This window comes from Rhagoletis zephyria, unplaced genomic scaffold (genome assembly GCF_001687245.7).
Source record: "Rhagoletis zephyria isolate East Lansing unplaced genomic scaffold, Rhagoletis_zephyria_1.1 Rzeph_scaffold_16341, whole genome shotgun sequence".
NCBI lineage: Eukaryota > Metazoa > Arthropoda > Insecta > Diptera > Tephritidae > Rhagoletis > Rhagoletis zephyria.
Genome location: NW_016173405.1, coordinates 1 through 11,964, shown reverse-complemented (window position 1 = coordinate 11,964; position 11,964 = coordinate 1). Strand labels below are relative to the sequence as shown.

At 46.2% G+C, this 11,964-nt stretch overlaps 2 protein-coding genes across 2 annotated transcripts; both read left to right on the top strand.

Moving 5' to 3' along the window:
• The first annotated feature begins 1,695 nt into the window (after positions 1 to 1,695).
• Positions 1,696 to 4,304, top strand: LOC108379423 (otopetrin-2-like). The gene is made up of 5 exons (XM_017635770.1): positions 1,696 to 1,972; positions 2,044 to 2,814; positions 2,865 to 3,031; positions 3,085 to 3,427; positions 3,487 to 4,304. Exons 1-5 carry the CDS (start codon positions 1,696 to 1,698, stop codon positions 4,302 to 4,304), a joined length of 2,376 nt encoding a protein of 791 aa, XP_017491259.1.
• Positions 4,305 to 5,793: 1,489 nt separating this feature from the next.
• Positions 5,794 to 7,360, top strand: LOC108379422 (platelet-activating factor acetylhydrolase 2, cytoplasmic-like; the record flags this gene model as incomplete). Its single annotated transcript, XM_017635769.1, has 3 exons — positions 5,794 to 6,319; positions 6,386 to 7,229; positions 7,299 to 7,360. Coding segments are annotated over exons 1-3 (1,432 nt in total), but the record flags the coding sequence as incomplete, so codon positions are not given.
• Positions 7,361 to 11,964: the final 4,604 nt, after the last annotated feature.

The following is an 11,964-nucleotide window of genomic DNA, read 5'->3' as shown; positions in this document are numbered from 1 at the left end:
AGTGAACTAAATGTTGAAAATATTTTAAATTTCCATCTATCTTTTTCCTCCACCTCCTACTCCTTACTGATCTGATGAGAAAATAATTTAAACGCCATTCTGTTGGAAAGAAAAAAAGAATTTAACTGACTATTTATTTTATATTTGGCAAAATTGAAAAACTATTTTAATTTTGTCTGCTTATTCACTGTATCCAAAATGTATAAACTGAAACAACATCAATAACTTTCATTGTCATTGTCATTGTTTNAAAAAAAAAGAATTTAACTGACTATTTATTTTGTATTTGGCAAAATTGAAAAACTATTTTAATTTTGTCAGCTTATTCACTGTATCCAAAATGTATAAACTGAAACAACATCAATAACTTTCATTGTCATTGTCATTGTCTTAGTATATTTTTTATTTACAAAAAATGTCAATTTCACTGACACAGCACCCTTACTGAACAAATCTGTATTTTATTGTATTCAGTCAACCCAGAACTCATTTTTTATTGCCATTTTATTGTCACATATCATCGTCATAGTAGAGAAAAATGTACATAAATATTGGAACTTTATTTTATCCATCCCTTCACTAACCCCATCATTTATATGTAAGCAAATCTCATCGACACTGATTTAAACCTAAAAACGACATTTTAATTTTGTTAATCAGTAAATAAATCTAACCCAAACAAACTATAAAAATGCACTTTCTCACAAACAAATCACGTTTATCTTATCGCGTAAACTCTTTAGATCTGAGTACTTTGACTTTCCATTTTTGTCTTTATAATTGGACACTGCATGATTCTAAAAATACAAAGAATCGGCTTTTGGTTTATAACAAACAAATAGTCATAAACACATTTGATCAAACACATTCAAATTTCTAAATATTGATCTAGCACATCTTTGGGATCACTTGACCATCTCCATCATCACTGACTTTTGGAGACTGAGCCAACATCCTTTTAGCCTCATTATCCTCAGGTATCACTTTTAATTTGTATGCAAACAAAGCAATCCTCAGCAACGAATTCCGTGGTAGACAACGTCTGCTCTCTAAAAATCAAAGCAGTCTTCTTCACTGTCAATTCTCTCTTCCCTGACAGTGTCACTGTCTCAATGTCAGCCGATTGAGTCATTCAGAGTACAAACAAAGTTGCAGAGCATTAAGCCGTCTACAGCTGATATCAAGTGAGACTAAGTTGTCAAAGTTGGAAGGGAGCGAGCAGTCAGGTGAAGAAGAAAAGGAGAAAAGTGTGCTGCCGTAGCCAGGCATAATATTCCTAGATGACAGTTGTATTTTAATTAAAGGGCAACTGGAGAAGAAAGAAGAGAAATACCTGTGCTTCTGTCCAAGTATTTACGCACGCATCCCGCTCTATGGATCCAAGTATTGACGCGTTCAATCAACCACGTATTGACAAGTTGTCATGTCCGATCTAATCGATTTGTTGTTGACTTAACTTAAGCAACATCTTGTCACGGCACCAGCTTCTTTTTCTTCTCCCAACACTTGACACCTTCTTTGTAAAGTGGTTTGTCAGTTGTGTGTGTGTTTGTGTCACTACCACCACCACCACCGCTTCTTCTTTTGTTGTTTAAAATTTTAAAAGCTTTTATTGAACAAAAGACAAGTGTCGGTGCTTAAAGTGGTGTTGTGTTAGCAGCAGCAACAAAAGCGGGGGTAAAAAACATAAGCGCCATGGCCACGACAATGCGACGCTTCGCGCGGCGTCTCTCGCAGATTGCACGTCTGAACGCGCCCGACAAGGACGTGCCCTCGGTGGTGCTCACTCGTCCCTCGACGGCGTCCATCTTTCAGTTTGACGAAGATGCCGCCTACTTTCGCAATCTGGGCATCAAGACCAATCCGACGGGAATGGGCAGCAGCTTCCCCAACAACAATCCTTCCTACCTCTCGGCGCCCAGTCGCATCGCCAAGCGCCACAAGGTGATCAACAACAACTCAGACTTGTCAGGTACTGTTCAATAAATGTGACAAATAAATTTTAAAAGTTAAAAACAAAAATTTTGTTTTCACTTTTTGCAGACATTCTCAGCATTTCATCCGGCCACCAGGATGCCTCCTCCTTCACGGGCATCTCCTCCTCACCGGGTGGCCCCGTTGACGAGCGTGAGCGACACCGACGGGGCAACTCCGAAATGCTCGCCCGAACCGCCCGCTTCCTCTCCATCATGTACGCCTTCCTGCTGATCATCATTGGCGCTATGTGCACCATGTTTAACATTAATGAGCGAGAGAACTACGCGCGAGACGCCTTCTTCATTGTCATCTGCGTGATGGGCATTGGCTGGCTGGCCTTCCTCCACTACGACATTCTCAAGTACAAGCGATGGGCAATGGAGTTTGTCAAGCCATTTGTTGCAGAGGAGTTTGCCGACAGTATTGATGATGACGAGGAGGAAGAGGAAGAGAGAAATGAGGAAAATGAAGAAGATGATTTCGAAAGGGGCAGCAATGAAGATAATACCCTGGAAGAGGGCGCTGCTGAAGATGGTGGTGGTGAAAGAAGAAATGGTGGCGGAGGTGGAAGAATTGCCACCATTTCAGGCGGTCGTAACATGCAGAACAATGCAGATGCCTACGATTCAGTCAGTTTAAACACGGCCATGATTTTTGACTACGTCGGTCAAAAATCAAGAAAATCAAAGGCGAAAACGGCAGTAAACAGAGACTTTGACTCCATTTCAATGGCCAGTATGGGTTTTGGGGGCGGAGGGAAAAATCGAATTGAAACTGGATACCGGTACTTTCAGGGAAAACACTCCAATGACTTTTACCTGAAAACGGGAATGATTAGTAAGTTGGTTAAGTTTTTGAAACGACATTTTACTAACATTTTGTTTTAGTCTTTTGTTTTGGAAGCATCATGCACCTAGGAATTGGCACTGTTCAGCAGGTGTACTTCTTTGTGCACCACGATGCAGTTTGCCAGGAACCACTGAAACTGACTACTGCCATTGTTCGAGTGATATTCTCATTCTATCAGCTGTTCATTGCTTTCAAGTACTCTAATGTGAGTTTGAAAGACATTAAAAATTTTTCAAACATTAATTTTTTTACTTTTAGATAATCATTAATCGTTTCAAGAACATGGCCCGCTTTGCGCTGATGCACCTTTTGGGGACGGCCATCAGCCTTTGGCTGGACACCATCGTCGACGAAGTAATCGACGACTTTGTCGATCGGCGACTGTCCGAGGCGAATGCCACCAACATGGAGGACAGCTTTGAGGAGATGCTCGCCCACTACGATGAACCCTTCTACGACCACCTGGTGCACTCCATCAACTGCTCTAAACTGGCCATCGTGAGCAACCAGTCGATGAGTGCACTGCCCTACTTCTACCCCTTCACCATTGAGTTCAACATTGCCATCGCCTCCATCTGGTACATGATCTGGACGAATATTGGTAAGTTCTTTTCAGCATCACCACAAAAAGTGCTTACTATTCTTTCACCTTTCTATCAGGCAAAGTCAACGACAAGTCGCTTTTTCATTCGGTAAAGCAGGAAATTGTAGAGGACGAGAACGGCGAAGAGGAAATTCACTACCGCTCTTCAGGGCTGGCGCTAAACGTCGACTGCCACGCCTCCAACCGAGGCCTCTTCCTCGGGCTGGCCTTCCTCCTCGTCATCATCATCACCATCGTCATCTTCTTCAGCACCATCAAGAAGGACGTCTACTCGCACTTCAGCGTGGCCATCTACTCGCTGCAGATTGCCGCCCTCACCATCTGCTCCTTTGTGGTCATTCCGCTGGCCTACTTCAAAATTCAGCAGCTGGACGTGGTGGGGCATCACCACCGCGACAACGCCTTCACCATCATGGACGACATTCTCGTCCTCGTGCCGATTCCCTTCTACTTTGTCCACTACTCACTGGCCATCATCGCCAGCATCGCCGACATATCTCACGAGGAGGACTTTGAGCGCACCAATAACATCCTCCTCAGCGTCATTGAGCTGCTGACGATAGCGCAGGTGATGATCCAGTCGCCCTTCATCGTCGATGGGCTGCGTCGCTGCGCCAACGGCTCGCAGGTTCGCCTGCGGAAGCCCGGCCGTGAGCTGGTCATCTTCGCCCTCATACTCAACGTCACCCTCTGGATACTGAACACCTTTGAGCTGAAGAGCGTGGAGGTGTACCACGCGCCGCACCACTACTTTGGCGAGTTCACCAGCATGATCATCAACCACGCGACGCTGCCCATCATGCTCTTCTACCGCTTCCACTCCAGCGTCTGTCTGAGCAACATCTGGAAGTACGCCTACGAGAAGGATGAGTAGTAGTAGAAGTAGTAGACCCATTCTTTCCATATTTTGTTTTACTCTTCTTTGAAGTATTTATTACATTTACGCATACGACCTTGCACTTTTGCATTCGATTTTCTTTGTAGAAATACTAATTATAAGCAAAGGTACAAACCAAATTTGAGACTCAGGAATGTAGCTAGAATTGCTACCAAATCTCACTTGTTTCAACATTTTGAGAATGCTCATTTGATCTATCAGTTTCCAGAAAAATCACACATTGTAAGTGGTGATGAGCATGGTAATGGGCAAGCTTTGCCCTCTAGTGTGCCAATGTGTAGTGAACTCAAAACAGTGTGCAGGTTTAAAATATTGAACATTAATCAATCCGATTCACCGTTTCGAGACGTTGTCAACCGTTGCCAATGCCCATGACAAGTTTGAAACAACACAAAGTTGAATGAATGGGACAGGACACTCAAGCTGGTGCAGTTAACAGTGAAAAGGATGAGAGTGCATCGAAAGTGCCCGATCAAGTCACTTTCAAGGCGCACTTTCCCTCAACGGTGGCACCTTTAAATAATAACCGCTAGATTGCGTAACTGTACTACCGCACATGGGTNGAAAGTGCCCGATCAAGTCACTTTCAAGGCGCACTTTCCCTCAACGGTGGCACCTTTAAATAATAACCGCTAGATTGCGTAACTGTACTACTACGCATGTGGTAACAGACAGACAGACAAACAAACAAACAAACAGTTGAAATCAGTTGGCCTGTGAGAGTAGTGCGCGCGCGACCCGCTGCCGTTGCCGCAATGCAGAGGCCATCGAGGCAGATCACTACCAGCAGCACCACCACCACGGTGGTGGTGATCACACTGTGGGTATAAGAAGACGCATCAAATCCGCCCGTTGCCACAAACTCGACAAACAAGTAGTGCTGCTGCTGATGCTGCTGCTGCTTCTCTTCAGTGGATGAGCACTCACTCTGCAGCTCAGCATCTTCTCCATTACCACCACCCATCACTGGCATTCAGTGCTGCTGCTGCTGTTTTTACCGCCGAGTGAAAGAGGAGAAGAAGAAGAAGAAGAAGAAGAAGAAGACTGAATCTGCCAGCTCGACAGAGACCGACTGAACCATCCGACTGAACCATTCGACTGAAGTCGCCGAGCTTGCACCAACAACAAATACAAACATCACTGGCATCGTCTTCTCTTTTCTTCTCATCATCACACTGATCATCTCATCAATTATTTTGCTCACTGTGCCCACATAACTGTGCACCTGACTTGTTGCACCAGCACCATCATCAGCACCATCATCAGCACCTGCACCAGCAGCACTGCTCTCTTATCGTCGAGTGCTGCTCAAGTCAGCCGATGTAACGTCAAATACTCATCCAGACTGCGGTATGTGTTTGTTTAGTGCGTGTTTGACAATTGCCTAACCTCTGTGTCTATTCTTTTTGCCTTTTCAGCATTTCTACTTATCCACTTCCCCACCACTATCATCGACTGACACAAAATGCCGCGACCTGCTAAGCTTCGCGAGGCCAAGATTGACAAGTCGGCGAATCGCTACCACATCCCTCTGCCCACTGGACCGCTGCGATTCGTCGGCGTGCGCGACTTTCTGGTGGGCTACACTCGCAAGGGAGGCGTCCTGGTGCGGCTCTTCTACCCCGCCAAGGTGGACGAGAGCAAGGCGGGCAATCCGCTGCTGTGGCCCAACTGGCTGCCGCATGAGAACTACAAGACGGGCTACGCGGACGCGGCCGGCATCACCACCGCCTGCATGATGCGCTTCATTGAGCGCATCAACGCCAAGAAGAACGTCTTTGTGCCGGTGACGCCGCACGCCAGGCCGATGCCACTCGGGCAGAGGGTGCGCGTCGAGAAGAGTGACCAGGGGAACTCCGCTGGAGGGGAACCGGCAGAGTACGTCACGAAGAAGTACCCCGTGGTGGTCTTTTCACATGGCCTCGGCGCCTGCCGAACCACCTACTCGACGCTGGCCGTTGAGCTGGCCAGTCGAGGCTTTGTGGTGGCAGGTAACGGTCACAGCTGATGTTTGTTGTTTATTTACCAACTAACGATTGTCATTTTCTTTCTTTCAGTGGTTGAACACCGCGAAAACTCTGCGTGCCTTGCCTTCTTTGCCCGCCGGGCTGCCTACTCTCTGCGTGATTCAAATCCCAACTTTTTCCCCGACTACCCGGACCACTGTGATAACGCCAAGGGCGACGACATAAAAAAGGTGGGCACTGAAGACAGCAGTGGCGTCGATCAGGTGGACGCCGACGACGAGGTGGACTTTGGCGTAGACGAGATTGACGACCCCAACTACGTGCCCCCGAAGGCACTCTCTCCCATCAGCGGTTTCATGCACCTGGAGATGGCCTGGGTCCGCCACCGCTTTGTGCCCACCACCAATCACAAGCCCGAGGTGTACCGCTTTCGCAACCGCCAAATTCAGCACCGCGTGCGAGAGTGCTCGCGAGCCCTGGACCTGCTGGAGGCGCTCAATGCCGGCTTTGAGCTGCAGAACCTCCTAGACCCGGGCTTTCAGCAGGACCAATTCGAGGGCCTGCTCGACCTGGACTCTGCCGTTATCATGGGCCACTCGATGGGCGGCGCCACGGCGCTGATGACCGCCGCCGCCGAGCTGCGCTTCAAGGTGGCCGTCGCCCTGGACCCCTGGGCATTCCCCATCAAGGACGAGGCGCTCGATCTCATTCCGCAGCCAGTGCTGATGATCAACACGGAGGACATGACGGGTGACGAGGCGAACACCGCCAAGCTGCAGGAGATGATGGCCGTCATTGAGGGCGACGATGAGGACCGCAGACAGGCGCTTACCATCAACGGCGCCCGCCACTTTCAGCAGTGCGACATTCCCTTTGTCATGGGAAAGCTGGCGCTCTTTCTCAGTGGAAACTCCATGGGACGGACTGGCATTAGGTAAGTGGTGGAAAATGAATTTTCTGGCAACTGCTTTAACACTATCTTTTTTCTGCCTTCCCTTCACAGTACCTACAGTGTTCATGATATAACTGCCGCCATGTCGATTCAGTTTATTAACAAGTATTTAGGTAAGTGTGTGTTTATCATTTCAGCAGCTGCTACTTTGAACAAGAGGGTGTGTGAGTGCGTCTTCATCCTCGAGTCACGTGTGCTGTACCCAATCATCGATGGTACGTTAGCGATTAGGCCACCTCCACCACCATTGCCATCATATGCTAAAGTTGATGTTTCAGTTTGTGTGTGTGTTGTACAACAACTTTGCGCATTGAGATTGTCTGTCGTCTCATCATCATCATCTGGTGCTGAAACACTGATTGCGAAACTCTGCCGAGTAATCGCAATGTGCCGATAATTATAGCCAGTTTGAGTTTGATATAAGTTTGGTTTAACTAGCCTTGCGAAATTGTCTGCTTTCAACGTGTATTTTGTCTACCTTTTCACTAATGAACTCCTTTGTTGTTCTCCCGGTCCAGGTCTGGGATCAGATCCCGCTCTTGAGAAGTATTTGGCTGACAACAAGAAACGCCTGCGAGCTACTTATGCCAACTGATATTTAATTTATCACTTTTTTTCGACTTACTTATTATAAATTGATTATTATAAATAAACACAAACTGATTTTATAACAAAAACAAATTGGTGATTTTTAATTGTAGCTTTTTTGTAAAAGGGTACAAAAAGTGAGAAAGTGATTCTTTGGTTAATACTTTGGAACAGAAATATTTGAAAATGTAGAAAAGGGTAGAAAAGGTATCTAAAAAAGATTGTATAAAAAAGTAAAAGTACAAAAAATGAATATCAAAACAAGCATTATCAAAATTGAGATTATTGTGAAGGTGCTGCTGCTGATCGTCAGTCAGTCTGTAACTGCAATTCAGCAATCGTCAGCATTTGGCAAAGAAACCGGCGGCAGCGGTGTCGTTTGTGGTATTATTGCTTGATAAAAATCAAAGTTGGCAATTATATTTTGGTTATGGTGGCGATTTGGGTGCGCATTTGGGTGCACTGAGAGAGAGCGCGTTGGGTTGAGAAGATAAACATGTGATGCAATGTGAAGGGCTGGGGAGTGATTTGATTGAAGCATTCAAAATAATAATATTTGCACGCTGGTGAAGGAGAGAAATGTAGAGCTGAAAAAGAAGTACCAGGGAAAGCCAGGAAAAGTCTGGCGCGGATCTTTGAACTCTTAAGCTGGCGGGCGGCAAGCAGACACTGTGCAGTGGTGGTTGGTAGTTATCAGCAGTCGAAAGAAGGAAGGTCTTTTTGTTGCTTACAGCTAGGTAATTTGATATCTGATAGGCTCTAGTCTGTCTGTCTGTCTGTGCTCTTTTGTGTTGACTCAAACTGTATCATTTGCGAAAAATAATAGTAGTATAGCTAGGTAGGTAGCGACTGGTGAATCAGGGAATGGTGTGATTGACAAAGTCACTGCAGAACTGGCGCACGTCGTCGGAGTTGACGCAGCACAGGTAGAAGGCCTTCGGGTCGCCGGTGGACTTGCCGCACTGCTGGCAGAGGCTGTAGTTGGCGGCGCTGCCGCACGGATTGTCCGCCGTCATCTTCGCCAGAATGTCCGCCCACTCGGGCGCAGACGAGGAGGCGGGCGCCAGGAGGAGGTCATCCTCGAGGTGTGGGTGCGGGTGGGCGCTACTGCTGGCACTGGCCGTGCCTGAGGATCGTTTCACTGACTGCTGCTGTTCGACTGCTGCTGCTGAAGTTGTGGGAGCTGCCATCAGCGGCACTGCTGACCCGACCGAGGTACTGAGGTACAGCGTCAGCAGGAGGAGAAAGGGCAGCAGAAGGTGGCGGCTGTGGTGGCGGTGGTGGCGGAAAAGGAAGAACTTCTGCTGCAGTCGAGGCAGCAGAAGGAGAAAGGCAGCGGCGTTCAGAACGGAAGACATGGCTTACGCGAAGAAGTTAGTGAGTGTTTGTGGTGGCTGACGTGCCAGATGATGATGAATGCAAAGAGGGAAACTAGTGGTTGATTGACTGANACAGCGTCAGCAGGAGGAGAAAGGGCAGCAGAAGGTGGCGGTTGTGGTGGCGGTGGTGGCGGAAAAGGAAGAACTTCTGCTGCGGTCGAGGCAGCAGAAGGAGAAAGGCAGCGGCGTTCAGAACGGAAGACATGGCTTACGCGAAGAAGTTTGTGAGTGTTTGTGGTGGCTGACGTGCCAGATGATGATGAATGCAAAGAGGGAAACTAGTGGTTGATTGACTGGGCGATCGAACGTATCAAAATATTGACTCTCTTTTGGGTGGTTGACGTGACTGTTGATGGGTTGACCGCACTGCCTTCCTTTATATACCTTCAGCAGATGCAACTTCGGATGCAGCAGCAGCAGCTACTTGTTCAATCGCCGTCTTCGATCAGTGCGATGCACCACTTTTCTTTCACCCTGTGACTGGGTGATGAGGCTGCTTTGGCTGCTGATGCTGCTGCACTGCATTTCTTATCAGCACCACCTCCAACCGGCACTCAAACCAGTGTTTTTGGACTGCACACCACTCTCACACCAGAGACTAGTCAAGTAAAGTGGCAGCTTCTGATGCTGCTGCCGCCTTGTCCTCTCTCATTACCATTATCTTCACTGGCAGCAAAACTGGCGCACCAACACCAGTGTCGGAGACAGTGTTGGCTGGCTCGGACTTTGAGCATAAGCCGACATTGATGGTGCTGCTGAAAGTGAAATCGAAACTCGCTAGTCTCGCTACTATGTTTCTTCCCTTCTTTTCTTTCTTTCTTTTTTTGCCCTTCCTCCCCGGTCGATTATCAGCACTGACTGTATGTTTGCCACTGACTCGCTGACTCCGGAGCGAGACTCTCAATGACAAAGTGCGGCCGACGGATACGAATGCCCAAATGTAGCAGTGAAGTGAGAGTGTACGCAGACACTTCTCCCAATGCCTGATTGGACTGTTGCTGCTGCTCATCATTCTTCAGTGTATTTAGATGTATTTAGATGTGCCATAACGTACACATCGACTGACAGACCGTGCACACGGCGTACTATTTATACACTTTGCCTTGGTCTCATTTTGAGACCGAAGTTCAGTAGGCATCGGTATAAGAAGTAAGAAAGAAGAAGAAAATCTGTTTGACAGTTCTAATCAAGTACAGTGCAGCCACTGCTGCTGCCACCGCCGAGTTGCTCTCTCGACCTTTTCCCAGCAAGCACTCTTTATCTCCCTTTGGGAGATGTTTTTTGCCATGCGGTACAGCATTCAGCATTTCTCTAAATTGCCTACATCTTCACCCCGTTTACTTTTGGGTTGAATTTAATTTCTCAAAACACTTACTGCTAAAGAGGAAATGCAAAGTATGCTCAACATCGGGTTGTCCTTTTTAGCAAGAGAAAAGATGTTGCAGATGAAGTAGAAGAAGGAAAAAGAGAAGAAGAAGAAGTAGGAGACCCTGGTGCGAGGAGACTAGCGAGGCGCCTCACTAGTGATTTGCTCTGATGGCCTACATCGATATCTACTTTCACTTTCATGGGCAATCTCACACACACTCACACACACACTCAAACCAGCAATTTTTTTTGGCACACAATCCCAATTCGATAGTTAAGTAGGTACGTTTTTCCCTGGGTTCATATTAATAGCGTGATGGCCAAGACGACAACGGTGATGATGGCGACGATGATGGTGATGATGTTGTATCTTGGGTTCAATGTCTGACGACCTAAACTGATGGTGGTGATCGCAAACAACATGCTTTCTCCATTTCTGGCACACCGAGGGAGAAGGATCGAACAGAGAGAGTCACCGCCAAGTTAGACTTTGCATTCAGTGGATGACATAATTTTTCTCCTGAAGTGCAGTGTTGCAGCTCTCTGCAGAACATCGGCGATGAACACTTGTGTACAAAAGTCACTTTTACATTAGCCGGTGCAGTCTAAACAAAAAGCTAGATTAGATAGGACACGTGGCAGGACAAAAGAAGCTGCCAAGAAAAATGTGAGATCGATTTCAACTGATGTGTTTTTTGAAGGAGATCGAAAACTGAAGATTTTTTGCTAGCCAGCGGCACTTTTTGTAAATTGATATTGATCTGCAATTTTTTTGCAAACGTTTGAATTTTATTGACACATTTGGGCCGTATGTTTGGCGGTAAAACAAACTTTTTTATATTTGCGTCAAGAAATAAATGATGATTAGATTGGACACACGTGACAGCAGATACAAAAAATTGTGTGAGTTGTGATGGGATGAGTAAACAACAAACAAACAAACAAACAAACAAAAATCGCAATGAATTTAGAAAAATGCACTGCATTTAGGCTAATGCAGTAAATTAAATGAAGTTCTTGACGTGTAATTTGCTAAAGTGGTGGCAGAATTTTTTCCCTTTATGTTTGTGCAAAAAAAATCTGTACAAATAAATGTAATTTGAAAAATAATAATAAAAAAACATTTATGCACAGTTAGTACTACTGTTACTTAGAAGCCTAGAGCTGAGAAATAAGCTTCCGGCGGATTAGTCAAAGACGGTGTTGATCTAAAGTTGCTGTTTGCATGAACAGTCATATTGATGCAAAACTTTCTCCTGAATGCTTCACAGCAAAACATCAACAACAAACAAAGAGTCACTATTCAAACATTGTTTTATTTAGTTCAATGAACTTCCTTTTCAGAAACTTTAGCCTTTCTGCCATCGTAAACAGAGTTTTTC

Coding starts and splice junctions, on each gene's coding strand:
- LOC108379423 (XM_017635770.1), top strand. CDS start 1,696: ATGGCCACGACAATGCGACGCTTCGCGCGGCGTCTCTCGCAGATTGCA. Junction 2,815..2,864: donor CCTGAAAACGGGAATGATTA/GTAAGTTGGTTA, acceptor ATTTTGTTTTAG/TCTTTTGTTTTGGAAGCATC. Junction 3,428..3,486: donor CATGATCTGGACGAATATTG/GTAAGTTCTTTT, acceptor CCTTTCTATCAG/GCAAAGTCAACGACAAGTCG.